The 15684-nt window shown below is 41.1% G+C and overlaps 1 protein-coding gene across 1 annotated transcript in view; it reads left to right on the forward strand.

Annotated features, from left to right (window-relative positions):
- Window positions 1-15684, forward strand: part of nphs1 (NPHS1 adhesion molecule, nephrin) — a 58560-nt gene that overhangs the window by 24941 nt on the left and 17935 nt on the right. Inside the window, exons 12-15 of the mRNA XM_059533553.1 lie at window positions 195-324; window positions 1210-1382; window positions 3069-3209; window positions 3655-3792. Coding sequence (XP_059389536.1) covers window positions 195-324; window positions 1210-1382; window positions 3069-3209; window positions 3655-3792 — 582 coding nt within the window. The remainder of the gene's footprint in view (window positions 1-194; window positions 325-1209; window positions 1383-3068; window positions 3210-3654; window positions 3793-15684) is intronic.

Raw genomic sequence — 15684 nt, forward strand, 5'->3', positions numbered from 1 at the left:
ATGGTACTTTAAATGTTATGTAAATTATTCTCATAAATCATGTATGGGTTGTTAATAAATAGGGTTAGAACTGTTTAGTTTGTGAGTTTGGATATAGCTATCTGGTAAATGACTATTTTCACAATTTGTTTTTAGTTATGCCTTAAAATCAGATACATTCTAATGAGTTGTTCTTGGTGTTGTCTCTCAATCAGTTCCGGCAGTGAGCGTGAAGGTCGTGGCCAAGCAGCAGGAGCTGCGCAGGGGTCAGACGCTGGACCTGGACTGCCTGGCTGGAAGCAGCAATCCCACTGCAAATATCAGCTGGAGTTTGGGCCCCGTCATGTACTGAAACACTCACTCACACATCATCCCACACACGCACAAATACACACACACCCACACCTAAACACACTTTTACTTAGTCCAAGACTCCTAAGGGGATTTTGATGTCCATCTGATTTATTCACATCAATAGATTGCAGAGTATTGTACCTTGGTAATGCATGTATATTTCCATGTGCATTTTACTCCAGAATTACTAAGTGTGCAATAATTGATGTCTTCTGATGTGGATCTGTACAAAAAAAGCAGAAGTTGTGCAGGAGGGCTCAATAAAAGCTCTTTGTAGAAGCAGGAAAGTGTCAAATGTTTGCATAGGCTGATGGGCAGTTTGGCAATCCACCCGAGACCTTTTTTAATGTCTGTACTAGGTTTCGATTGGCGTCTGGTGATCACGAAGTCATTACCTTGTTAGAGTCAGTCTCTGGCGCTGTCAGTATGTGGCTAGTTGAAAGAAAAAGACTTTTACGGCGATTGTGAGCAGATCAGTTTTTTTAACTAACTAAGCCAAATGATGTGGCTCAGCTTTTATTTCTAAAGAAATTCAGCTATAAATCTGAAGTGTTTGTGAGTGGAGGGTCTGTTTCGAGTTTTAAAGGTTTTCAGTTTTGTCGGGAGGTCCCTGCGGGGCCCTAACGCATGTCGGGCAAACAAAAAGATTTCACAGCAGGTGAACGTTGTTACTGTGAAGGCCTTTATCGAATATTTATAGTCTATTTTTGTTATATTACACCAAGGGGAAGTTTTTAAAATTATTCCTCTTTATATATAATGTCTATGTGAAATAACAATGTAAATTGTAATGTCTTTTATGATGCTTGATTTCTCTCTCTCTCTCTTTCTCTCTCTCTCTCTCTCTCTCTCTCTCTCTCTCTCTCCCTCCCCCAGGCTGAAGGGAGTTGACCAGGCTCCTAAAAAGGCTGAATTTGGTGGAATGTCCCGATCTAGTAAGCTGTCCCTCGTTCTTGAGTCCCATCACTGGAAGAAAAGGATCACCTGTCAGGCCTTCAGTAATGTGCTGTCCGAGGGTGTCAACAACTTCTACACTCTGAATGTGCTCTGTGAGTTTTCTGAACATGTTTGAATGTGATTCATTTGATGAATAATGACTGTAGTCAGCTGACAGCCCTGTTAAAAAACACAATGTCATAATATAGTCTACAAAAAATACTACTAAAATGTATTTAAGTCATTTTACAAATGGTTTTGTCACTCTCTACACAATAAATAAATACATTTATTTCTTTTTGTTTATTTATAAACTATGGGATTATTCATCTATTTATTTAGTCATTATAATCCTGTATAATCCTGTTTAATAAAATGTATTTATTTATTTGTTTGTAATTTTAAACAAATGTGTTCATTTACTTATTATCCCACACTGTATATAATTTAAAGTTAATAATTAAATCAATCAATAAATAATTTATTTAACTGCCAAATAAAGAAAGAAATTAATTATTCGTTTATTTATTTATTAATAATGTGATGATTAATTAATTAATTTCTTTATTGATAAATAAAATAAAATAAAATACAAATTATGAGATAATTTGTTATTGATGCATGTGTGTCTTTGTGTCTGCAAAATTATTATTGTTTGACTTAGATCTTGTTTTGTCTGATCCATCCAGCCACCTCTTCAAAGCCTAACACGCTTTGTGAGCGTGACGGAATGTGTGTGTGTGTGTGCACGTTCTTTGTATGTTTCAGAACCTCCACAGTCTGTGATTTAAATATCTTTCTGTGTAAGAACAGACTATTAATTATCACTTTGCCTGCTTTATTGTCTCATATTAAGATAATATTTCATATTTCATTTTCTTAGTGTTTGTGAATATATTTGAGCTTGTGTGTATGTGTGTGTGTGTGTGTGTGCTTTTAGATGTAAACAAATCGTTTGTGTTAAAATCTGCATTTGAATCCTCATTCTCTCTGTACAATGTACATTAATGAGACAAAGACATAGAAGCCCCCTAGAGAGATCATCAGCTCAATAAATCATGCGCTTTATTCACAACAGACCAGTGCAGTGCCAGACTTTAGAGAAGAAAACAACTCAAAATATGCTGCTTGCTAAAAATCAGTTATGAGCGTGATGCAAAATTAACTTTTTTGCCATATGTGAACAGAGAAAATTTTACTATATTTAAATTATGAAATTCAGAGCATATTTTGAAACTTTCTTCAGTAGATCATCTTTATCTCCTGGATTTGTTTAACATCAAAACAATATTATAATGTACTAGTATTGCAGTTTCAACTGTGCGTGTATATATGTGTATGCATGTAAAAATTGTAATTAGGATTTTATATTTTAAGAAGTGAAGTGAAGTGACATACAGCCAAGTGTATATACTCAAAATTCGTGCTCTGCATTTAACCAACTAAAGTGCACACACACATTAGTTAACACACACATTCTGAACACACACCCGGAGCAGTGAAAGTTTGCCAATTTGTTTTAATCAATTATATGAATTTCAAAATGAAATGTCATGTGTTCATATCTCTAATTAATGTGGTGTTAATGGCAGTGCAGAGTATGTGTTAGTCTTTAATTAGAGTTGTTAATGTATTTACTTATTTGTTAGATATGTTGTTTATGTACAGTACAGTGTGACAAGCACTATTCTTTGTTTAACTGTTGTGTTTATTGTCAAGTTTAGGAATAGGTTTGCTTGCATACTAGCACCTTCCAAATGAATGTTATGTATCTGTGTGTGTCACTGTGTGTAATTCAGTTCCTCCTGAGTTTTCGGATGAGCAGCCCGATCAGGTCCAGGTCACTGAGGATGAAACCGCCGAGCTTCCTGTCAAAGTCTCCGCCAATCCAGATGAAATCACCTGCGAGTGGATTTTTCAGGGCGAGAAGCTTGTGAAAGGTAGCAGACAGCACTACATGACATTACGAACCACCTCGCCCTCATAGGCACTCTAAACACAAACAGACGTAAACACACATTGCCGTATGCTTTCTGAATAAAACATTGAGGGTTTCTGGCACTGCACCTTGGCAGATGTGATCTCGTGCTAATATATGCAGCCTAAATGAGCGTCGCTGTCGCTCTGAATTCAACACAGCGCTTCCAGTTTTCATCTCCGTGTTGAAAGCTTCTCAGCACTCTTGTGTCGAGGTCCTTGTGGTATTCCTTTAAAGAGGTTTCTCTGGGAGAAGGGTTTTAGCGGATAAGCCAGCTGTTTCAGTGTGTATATATGTGCAGGATTTGAATAGGTACTGTTTGTGCTGGGTTTGTGGATTTTTATTGTCACAGCTCTGTGATTCACCTGTTCTGTGTGGGTTGTGTCACGTCTGTATGTTTGTGACAGAAAGAGATCCTCGTTATCACTTCGATGACTGGACCCTGGAAATCGTGAACGTTTCTCGGCACGACGGGGGCGAATACATCATAGAGTGTTCCAACGCTGAGGGGAAGAACCGCACAAAGCTCAAGCTGGATGTACAGTGTGAGGAACTCAAATCTAACTCATCCTGACTAGGCGAAATGTAACAAGCTTTGAATAGCAAATTTATCCTGCCAGAAAGCTAAATATTGTAGTAAGAAACAAGTAACCATCATAACATGCAGGGGAGGTTTAAAATAATAATTTAATAAAGTGACATTATATTTAGCATATTTATATAAAATATATACATTATTTTAATATTATTGAATAATTCAGGGTTATTAGCCTCAACTAAAACCATAAACAAATCTGCATTAACGTAGTTTTCGGACTATAAGTCGCACCTGAGTCCAAAGATAAGTCATGACGAGGAAAAAAGCATATATAAGTCGCATTTATTTAGAACCAAGAACCAAGATAAAACATTACCGTCTACAGCCGCCAGAGCGCCCTCTCGCGGCTGTAGACGGTAATGTTTTCTCTTGGTTCATTTCTCTTGGTTCATGTCAAATTAATTTCGACAAATAAGTTGTTACAATAAATAAAAAGTGCGACTTATAGTCCGGAAAATACGGTACTTAAAATATACAAAAACTCAAATATAAAAATATTATTAAAATATAATAATAATAATAATAATAATAAAAATACTATTTCTTTTGAAATATGAATTGAAAAAATACAATAAAAAAATTAAAAAACGTATATTAATATAAAAATATATTAAAAATAATATATTTTATTTTTTGATATTAATTACTAAATAATAATAATAAAAAAATCAGCTAGTTGCCATGGTATTTCTAATTTTTGTTTAGTTTAAGTTGAAGTACTAAAATAACTAAAACATAACAAAATTAATAAACCTTTACCTAAAAAAAAACTGGATACAAAAAAATGTTTTTGTATGTGTAATGACAAAATAAATCTGTTAGTTTAAGTGTTTAATAGTGGTCTCAGACCTTTGGACACCACTGTTTATTATAAAAAGCAGGATTTAGTAAAGCAGGACTTGGAACCAATGAGATTTCACTGTGGGCAGGACTAACCAGTTTGAAGTGATAAAAATAGGCACCCAAAAGGTCTTGAGACTGTTTACAGTCATGGATGGTTGGGAGACAAACTCATATTAGCATGAATGATTACACAGAGTCAACAACTTTACTAACAACTCATGCCACATGAATTGAAGATGTTGACTATTGAATATGTATAAATGCTAATTAATCCAATCAGGATGCATTTTCACAGTACTGTGAGGAGCATCTTTTAAGGTTAAAATGTCTTCAGTCGGGATAGTATGAAATATTTTTTCCTCAGTACAAATGACCACAAAAGTTGTGCCGGAAAATCCATTTATGCTGTTTTCAATATTTGTACCACATATTTATTTGCCAATTCAAACCCACATGCAGATGTACACATACAAGAAAAAGAGAGGGACACCAGGAGAGAAAAAGAAAGAAAGAGCACTCCCACTTCCTTAATGATTAAATAATAGCACTACTTCAAATCCAGGCCTGCATGTTCCTGCAAATCCTTCTGCACTAATGGATCTTCACGTCCTCAAACAATAGCATCTGACAGTGCTAGATATTCATTATGTATGGGCCATTTGAATAGCTTTTACCAATGGAGCTGTTTTCCATGTAGGCCCCCCTCTTTCTGCCCGTTAGGAACAATGCAGAGGAGGATTGTACACGCCAACATGCCAGAGATTAGGCTGGTGGTAATGGCCCACTTGGTTGAGGATATGATCCTCCTGGGGGCTGGGATGGAGATGAGGCAGAGGAGTTTGCTGTACGTGCCTGAGGCGATCATTTTAGGTCAACTTTTCTAGGAATTTTTAATACAACTTACTTCCCTTTATGTGAGGACAGTCAAAGCAGTGATATTTCATTTTTTTAATAATTTTTAATTTTTTCTAGGCTTTATAGTTATAATGTAGTTTCTTTTATAATTATAGTTATTGTATTTATAGTCAAAGCATTGATGTTTTTATTTCATAATTACATTTTTAATATTTATTGTAATAACAAATATTTATATATTTATATTATAATATAGTCATATATTTATACTATACTACATTTGCTATTTTTATATTTATATCATAGCAGTGATATTTCATTATTTTAATTTTTTTTTACTTTTGTTATATTTTTATTTTGATATTTTATAAATATGTTTATTTATAGCAAATGCAATATTTTATTTTAAAATATTTTGTTATTTATTTATGTTTTAAAATATCATTTGACTATGAATAAATTCATTCATGTTTGATTTTATTAGTTTTTTTATATTAATGTTTTTGATATAAGATAGATAGGTAGATTGGTTTAAAATATTTATTTTATATAATATTTTATTTGCACTTCTTAATGTGTTGAGGCATTCACATTGAGATTATGAATGTTATGTTTTAATGTTTCTTTTCTTTTTTTCTCTGTAATTGTGAGAGTTGATGAATAAATGAAGTGTAGGAGTGCATAAAATAAAGAATTGAATTAATAGAAACCACTAAAGACAAGTAACATTTGGTGCTTCTGTTTCTGTCTTTGAAATAGAGGTTTATTAGAGCTATGGGAGAAAGAACTTTAATGGCCAAATAGTAATGAATGGCTATGGCTATAAATGTAATTACTATTGACAAATGAATAGCAATTATGTTATTGTATCAGCACGGATGATCAGCACGAAAGTATTTTCATGTAAGATGTTCATTCTTACATGTATAGCACACGTTATATGAAGAACAAGTATACACAAATGACGCTATCATTTTGAATTGCGTTTTTATTCCATTTTATTTTTTGTTTTATAGTTATAATGTACAGTACAGACCAAAAGTTTGGAAACATTACTATTTTTAATGTTTTTGAAAGAAGTTTCTTCTGCTCATCAAGCCTGCATTTATTTGATCAAAAATACAGAAAAATTTTTAATATTGTGATATATTATTTCAATTTAAAATAATTGTTTTTACATTTATTATACTTTAAATTATAATTTATTTCTGTGATGCAAAGCTGAATTTTTAGGATCATTATCACCTGATCCTTTAGAAATCATTCTAATATGATGATTCATTATCAAAGTTGGAAACAGTTCTGCTGCTTAATATTTTTTCAGAACATGTGATACTTTTTTAGGATACTTTGATGAATAAAAAGTAAAGAAAAAAAAAGAAGAAGCTATGTTTTTAAAATATAAATATTTTGTAATAACAATATACACTACTGGTCAGTAATTTGGGGTCAGTATTTTTTTTTCTTTTTTTTTAAATAAAATCAATACTTTTATTCAGCAAGGATGTGTTAAACTGATAAAAAGTGATAGTAAAGAAAATATATTATTAGAATATATATTATTAGAAATGTTTTTTTTTATTTTGAATAAATGCAGTTCTTTTTAACCTTTTATTCATCAAATATATTAGACAGCAGAACTGTTTCCAACACTCATAATAAATCAGAATATTAGAATGATTTCTAAATGATCATGTGATAGACTGGATGTTACATGTGACACTGAAGGTTGGAGTAATGATGCTGAAAATTCAGCTTTGCATAACAGGAATATTTTTTTTAAGTATATTCAAATAGAAAACTATTATTTTAAGCTGTAATAATATTTCACAATATTACTGTTTTTTCTGTATTTTTGATCAAAATAAATGCAGGCTTGATGAGCAGAAGAAACTTCTTTCAAAAACATTAAAAATAGTAATGTTTCCAAACTTTTGGTCTGTACTGTAGTTAAATCATTTTAGATTTTATTTTGATATTTTATAAATAGAATGTTTGTTATTTAGCAAGTGCAGATTTATTAAAATGTTGTTAAACATTTTGATTAAAATTTTGTTTTATTTTGATATTAAATAGTATATTGAGTTTCTCTTCAGGAACTCGAGCTGCGTCAAACAACGCTTTGGGGAACGCGTTTAGCGTGAGCGACTCTGAATATCATATCCAATCTGTCTTATAGAAGAGCGTGACGTCACGGGCGGGGTGACCAGGAAGCCTTCAATAAAAGATAAAAAAAAAATAATAATAAAAAATAAATAAATAAATAAAGACACAAGCCGTGCAGCTGGCTTCAGCTTCACGTATTTCAGCAAGCGCTCTGTGTGTGCATGTCATTCTGTCTTGTCAGTCTTATTTATTGTTGTTTGTCACTATTAGCTCCTCAAAGAGTAAGCGATAGTCAAAGAGCAAAGCTAAGACAAGACATCTGAAAGGCGAATCCAGATCGCGTTTCAGATTGTGTGTTCATCAGGAGTGGGAATACACGGTCTGTGAGCGGTCTACCTGGGATCGAGGCACGCTGTTTCGGCTCTTGAGGGAGCCGACTGCCTGCACTGGTACAAGCCAGTGTGGACGCTTCGATCCCGGAGGACTCTCTCGAGGGGGAATCTTCGCCAGCGTTCCTCACGGTGTCGGTCCCGCTTTCGCCGAGGCCGTGACGCACCGACTTTTTTTCTCCGAGGAGATTGAAACGGAGGGCGTCGATGAGCTCGCAGTTGCACAAACATAAACTGCATTAACATCAGTTGCACAGACAAACAGATAACTGTATAACGAGCAGCATTAATGAGGAACGCAGCTCTCGCAGTCAGCTCTCGCAGTCAGCTCTCGAAAAAAAAAAATAAGGGGGCTGACTGTGATTCTCGCATATGTATGGGGCGAAGACGGCTCTGCCTATCTCCACCCGTATTCCCTAGATTCAGAGTTCATTCACGAGGTTCGGAAGCACACGCAGCAGTTCCTTCCCCGTCTGTGAACTCGCAGCTGCAGCTACTTATCTCTGAGGAGATTAATATTGTTTGTGTGACTAAGCGGCTCGCGTGTTGCCGAGGCAACGCGAGCAGCATTAAAGGGTCATGAAACCCTAAACCAATTTTTCTGAGATTTTAACAGAGGTAGGTGTGTTTAACACCATAGAAGACAATGTTATAATCTGTAAAATTTAATAATAGAATATAAATGGTTAAATTTGAGTTTGTATCAGCTATTTTCGTCTTCCGGGTTTGAAATCTTCATCAAGTCTACGTCACAGGATGTGACGTTTTTCTGTACGGATCATACAGTGATGACTCATCGTTCTCTCATAATTATTAATGAGGCTGAGCCTTCATATCCAATGAGAAGACATTTCACTGAATTAATCATGATACCACATGGATCTTTTCAATGATAGACCTGTCAAACAAACTGTGATATTGCGTAGTCGATGAGAGAGGCGATCATGGGACGCAAGTGTTTGTATGCGTGGTGCAAAAGTTCAAGCGCATTGCATAGCTTTCCCCGCGATGCTGCCAGGGCTAGAGTCTGGCTCCGTGCGGCTGGTTGGCCATCCACAACGGACACATCTAATTTATATATATGCAGCAAACATTTTTCTCGAGAGAGCTTCGCCTCTCGAGAAGTCCTCCACCTCCACAGAACCCTGCGCGCTGCCGTGACTGTATATTTCTATGTCGCTGTCCATCTTTACTATTGTTGTTCAGGTGGCGCGTCGATCTAGGCACGGAATTTTTTTTTAATCGGAAATCTATTATTTGCAAATATATTAATTTATAGTGTGTATATAAAGTATATAGTTGTTTATAATGACATTATAATTAATATGTACATTTAATATGTTTTATTCAATAGAATTTGATGACAGGGCGTTCAGTTACTTTTGAAATGACAGAAATAGTGTCAGTGTATTGCCAGCTTTTTAAAAAAAAACTTTTTTTGCTTACGTTTTACGACACATTTGTAATGATATGCAATAACAGTTATCCCTGCCGTGCAATACCACATCCACACTCCCCTCCCCTTCTCACAGCCATCCACGCCCATTTCAGTTGCATTTTTCAAAAACAGTGTGAGCTAGACTTGCGCTGAAATAGGGGGGTTTCATGACCCTTTAATGAGGAGCGCAGCTCACGCAGTCAGCTCTCGGGAGAAAATAAGGGGGCTGACTGTGCTTCTCGCATATCTAAGGACGGGACGAAGACGGCTCTGCCTATCTCCACCCGTATTCCCTAGATTTAGAGTTCATTCTCGAGGTTCGGAAGCACGCACAGCGGTTCCTTCCCCCTCTGTGAACTCGCAGCTGCAGCTACTTATCTCCGAGGAGGTTAATAGTGTTTGTGTGTCTAAGCGGCTAGCGTGTTGCCGAGGCAACGCGTGTATTACATCATTTTCAGTTTTGATGTAAATCTTACCAAAACCAGACCGTCTTTTCTCGTCCGATTGGTTAACTGCATTAATTCTGAGGAATTAAATTCAGTATCTATCTGACTATGAGAAGTTAGATATGAATTATACCAACAAGGCAGATTGTGTATACTAGCCTGATTGTTTGTTTGCATTACATTCTGAGGAATATAATGACATTTATCTCACTCTGAGAAATTATATATACTGGAGGGGCTGCTGGGCGGGAGCAGCCCTCTCAGTCTATAGTCAGAGCGTTGCCGCCCGCGTTCCCCCTACTTCAGGCTGTGAGGCCCTCGGTTAAGAAGTCCTGACACGTTTGGGTCACGACTGCAGAGGGCGGCCCCTACTGGGGTAGAGCGGCGTATACCGCATTACACTGTGCCCGTCTCACCTCAGCGCCCTTTGGGGGCCGGTCTGCCAACCCTGCCAGTGTTCCTGGGCACAGCGGTCCCCAGCGAGCTTAGTTCTCAGTATTTTCCGCCCGTGCACGTAGCGGGGCTGAGATGCTCGCTGCCCCTGCAGGGGCCTCTTACACCAGAGGTCAGTCTCAAGAGACTGATTCCCTTAGTAGATTATTTAGCAGCGTGGAAACTACTGCCAAATGTATCTCAATGGGTCCTGCACAAAGTAGAAAAAGCTACCGTATTCAGGTCGCCTCTGTACCGCTGATATTCAACGGGGTCATTCCGACGATAGTCGGCCCCAGGCAGGGTCTGGTTATGGAACAGGAAGTGAAAACCCTATTAGAAAAGGAGGCCATCGAGGTGGTCCCTCCTCAAGACAGGGAGTCTGGGTTCTACAGCCGGTATTTCACAGTTCCAAAGAAGGATGGGGGGTTGCGTCCGATTATAGATTTGAGGGTCTTAAATCGTTCAGTTATGAGATTGAAGTTCAAAATGCTCACGATCAAGCATGTTGTAGGTCAGATCAGGTCCGAGGACTGGTCTGTCACAATAGATCTCAAAGAGGCATACTTCCACATGTCCAAGTTTCTGAGGTTCGCTTTCGGGAGCGAAGCCTACCAATATCGAGTACTTCCCTTCGGCCTTGCACTCTCACCCCGCACGTTCACAAAATGTGTAGACGCGGCTCTGGTTCCCCTGCGCATGCAGGGCATCCGCATTCTCAACTATTGGTTGATTTTAGCTCAGTCAGAGCAGGTTGCGGCTCGGCATCGAGATGTCGTTCTCGCACATATGGGGGAGCTGGGTTGAGACTGAACGCCAAGAAGAGTGTACTTTCTCCAGATCAGAGAACCACCTATCTAGGCGTAGTATGGGATTCGACCGCGATGCAGGCACGATTGTCCCCTGCTCGTATCGAGTCAATCCTCATCTCAGTCGAGAGAGTCAAAGAAGGCCAGTCACTCACTGTCAAACAATTTCAGAGATTGTTGGGTTTGATGGCAGCTGCGTCCAACGTGATACCTCTTGGCCTACAGCCCCTACAGTAGTGGCTCAATACCAAGGGATTTTCCCCGAGGGGCAATCCACTTCGAACTATCAAGGTCACATGGCGCTGCCTCCGTGCCTTAGACATGTGGAAGAAACCTTGGTTCTTGAATCAGGGCCCGGTGCTGGGAGCTCCTTGTCGCTGTGTAATTCTAGCGACGTATGCATCCCTCACTGGCTGGGGTGCAGTCATGAGTGGCCACCCTGCCCGTGGTCTGTGGAGTGGTCGCCATCAGACATGGCATATCAATTGTCTAGAAATGCTAGCAGTTTATCGTGCACTGAAGCACTTTCTCCCAGACCTAAGGGGTCACCATGTGTTGGTGCGCATCGACAACACATCGGTGGTCTCTTACATCAACCACCAGGGAGGTCTGCGTTCGCGCCCCTTGTACAAGCTGGCGCACCATATCCTTGTGTGGTCCCAGAGCAAACTCCTCTCGTTAAGAGCAGTATATATTCCTGGGAAACTAAATGTGGGAGCAGACATACTGTCGAGGCAGGGGCCGAGGCCCGGGGAATGGAGTCTTCACCCCGAGGTGGTGAAGCAGATATGGAGAGTTTTTGGCAGGGCTCAAGTAAACCTTTTTGCGACTCAAGAGACAATCACAATGTCCCCTTTGGTTCTCTCTAGTTCATCCAGCTCCTCTGGGACTGGACGCTATGGTACAGACCTGGCTGAGGCTTCGTCTGTACGCCTTTCCCCCTATTGCTCTGCTCCCGGGAGTTCTGGCGAGAGTACGCCGGGACGGGGTCCGTCTGTTATTAGTGGCCTCATTCTGGCCGGGCCGAGTATGGTTCGCAGACCTGGTCTCGCTCCTCGACGGCTCTCCATGGGAGATACCGATCAGGACAGACCTACTCTCACAGGCGCAGGAAAGGATAATACACCCTCGCCCGGAGTTGTGGAAGCTGTGGATTGGCCCCTTAGGGGGCACAACTATTAGCAGCTGGTCTCTCAACCGAGGTTGTTGAGACCCTTCTCCAATCCAGAGCTCCCTCAACGAGGAAACTGTATGCCTTGAGGTGGAAACTCTTCACCTCATGGTGCAGAGACCGCCAGCTAGACCCAGCAAACTGCCCAGTTGGTACAGTTCTGGAGTTCCTACAGACTAGGCTCTCTGCAGGGTTGACCCACTCCACGTTGAAGGTTTACGTGGCGGCCATTGCTTCCTACCACGCCCTACCACGCCCTTCTCGATGGCCAGTCCTTGGGAAGACACCCATTAGTTACACGTTTCCTCCGCGGTGCACTGAGGCTGAGACCTCCAGTACGGTCCCGTATTCCCCCATGGGACTTGGTTGTGGTGTTAGAGGCAATGTGCAAACCCCCGTTTGAACCTATTCAAGATATTTCAGATGACATCTGACGCTTAAAACCGCCTTTCTGTTGGCTATTACCTCTCTGAGGAGGGTAGGAGATCTGCAGGCCCTTTCAGTGGCCCTTACTTATCTTGATTTTGCACCTGGCATGACCAAAGCGTTCATATACCCTCAAGCGGGATATGTTCCTAAGGTTCCCTCTGTCACACCAAGACCTGTAGTACTGCAGGCCTTCTGTCCTCCTCCCTTTCGGGAGCCTCAAGAGGGGTTTCCTGCTTCTAAGCAGACTATTAGTCGTTGGATAGTCGAGGCTATTAACGCCACCTATGAGTCCTCTGGTCGTCCCCCGCTGTCGGGAGCCAAGGCTCACTCTACTCGGGGTATGGCGGCCTCCAAGGCCTTTCTAGCAGGTGCGTCCATGCTGGACATCTGCAATGATGCGGGGTGGTCCACGCCTTCTACTTTTGCAAGATTCTATGGCTTAGACATGCCAGGCACTTCAGTCCTCTCGTCCTAAGCTGTGCTCTTCAGATACACACTAGGCAGGGGTTTGGTAGTCTGGCAGCGTCTCTAGGTTACGTATGTAACCCTAGTTTCTCAAGGGAACGAGACGCTGCGTCTCGAGGCCATACTCCTGGCACCCCTGCCGGCACTTGCTGGTACTTGAAGCTGAAGCCAGCTGTGCGGCTTGTGCCTTTATAGCTTCCTGGTCGTTTACGTCACCCCGCCTGTGACGTCACGCTCTTCTATAAGACAGATTGGATATGATATTCAGAGTCGCTCATGCTTAACGCGTTCCCCAAAGCGTTGTTTGATGCAGCGTCTCGTTCCCTCGAGGAACTAGGGTTACATACGTAACCTAGAGACGTTTATATTTATTCATAAACATATCACTATGTTATTAACTAAAACTGAAACAATAGAAAAAATATTTTCGTAAATTGAAATAAAGCTAAATGTTATTATAAATATAAGAAGAAAACAAATTCCCATGCCAAATAAAATAAGTTTGCCAAAATGTAGAAAACTAAAGCTAAATTGAAATATAATAATAATAATAATAACAAAAACACATAAGATTACTAAAACTTAAATGAAAGCTGAAAATGTGAAATAAAGAAAATTCTAAATCGAATTGAAAAAAAAATCCCATGCCAAATAAAATAAGTTTGCCAAAATTTAGAAAACTAAAGCTAAATTTAAATATAATAATCATCTAAGGTTACGTATGTAACCCTGGTTCCTCGAAGGAACGAGACGCTGCGTCGAGAACGATTGGGGAACGCCCCCAGAGTGACGTCTCTGAATCATGTGTGTAATCAGTCCAATGGATGGGCGAGACGTCATAGGCGGGTGACATCAGAGACCAGGAAGCATAAAAGCAGGAGAAGCGCAGCCGGCACCAGCCTCAAAGGATGAAGCAAGCGCTGGCCAGAGATGCCAAAAGTGTGGCACTGGGACGCATCGTCTCGTTCTTTCGAGGAACCAGGGTTACAAACGTAACCTTAGACGTTCCTCTTCAGGAACTCGAGCTGCGTCGAGAACGATTGGGGAACGAGAATGCCCACGCTGCCAGACTTACAAACCTCTGCCAGTGTGGGAAACTGCACAGCTAGGACAAGAGAACAGAGGGGCCTGGAGCAGCTCGTAAATCTAGACTGTAAAATCTTACAAAGGTCAAAGGCGTGGACCACCCCGCAGCCTTGCAGATGTCACGCATAGAGACACCTGCAAGGAAGGCCTTGGAGGCTGCCACACTTCTAGTGGATTGAGCCTTGACCCCCAGGGGAGTGGGGTGGTCAGAGGACTCATATGCAAGAGAAATAGCATCTACTATCCACCGGCTGAGGGTCTGTTAAGTAGCAGGAAGACCTCTCTTAGGGGGACCATAACAGACAAACAACTGGTCCGCCCTTCTCCACAGGGCAGCTCTGTGGACGTATGTGTCCAATGCTCGCACTGGACACATACAATTAAGCTTCTTCTTGTCTGGCTCCCTGAAGGGAGGAGGACTGAAGGCCTGGAGTATGACAGGCCGTGGTGTAGAGGGGGGAACCTTAGGGACATAGCCCGCACAAGGGTAAATGAAAGCTTTAGCCAGAACGGGCGCAAAGTCTATATAAGAAGGAGCCACGGAGAGGGCCTGTAGGTCCCCAACTCTCTTAAGAGAAGAAATCGCCAACATGAAGACAGTCTTGACAGAGAGAAGGCGATCGGAGATCTCCTCAATAGGCTCGAAGGGCGGCCTACAGAGAGCTTCTAACACCACAGCCAGGTCCCACGTGGGGACACGAGAACGTACTGGAGGCCTCAGCCTCAGCGCACCGCGGAGGAAACGTGTAACAAGGGGGTGTCTGCGGAGTGGGTCAACCCTGCGGAGAAACGGGCCTGCAGGAACTCCAGCACTGTACCAATCGGGCAGTTAACTGGATCGAGCTGGCGGTCTCCGCTCCGAGAAGTGAAAAGTTTCCACCTCAAGGCATACAGTTTCCTCGTAGATGGAGCTCTGGATTGGAGGATGGTCTCAACAACCTCAGTTGAGAGACCGGAAGCTACGAGTTGTGCCCCCTCAGGGGCCACACCCATAACTTCCACAGCTCCGGGCGGGGGTGAACTATGGTGCCCTCCGCCTGTGAGAGGAGATCCCTTCTGATGGGAATCTCCCAGGGAGAGCCATCTAGGAGGAAAATCAGGTCCGAGAACTATACTCGACCCGGCCAGAACAGGGCTACTAACAGCAGCCGGACTCTGTCCCGGCACACTCTCTCCAGAACTCCCGGGAGCAGAGCAATCGGGGGAAAGGCATACAGACGAAGCCTCGGCCACGTCTGTACCATAGCGTCCAGCCCCAGTGGAGCTGGATGAGTCAGAGAGAAACAGAGGGGACAGTGCGATGTCACTTGAGTCGCAAACAGGTCCACCTGAGCCTGGCCAAAAACTCTCCAAATCTGCTTCACCACCTC

This window comes from Carassius carassius, chromosome 41, assembly GCF_963082965.1.
Source record: "Carassius carassius chromosome 41, fCarCar2.1, whole genome shotgun sequence".
Taxonomy (NCBI): Eukaryota; Metazoa; Chordata; class Actinopteri; order Cypriniformes; family Cyprinidae; genus Carassius; species Carassius carassius.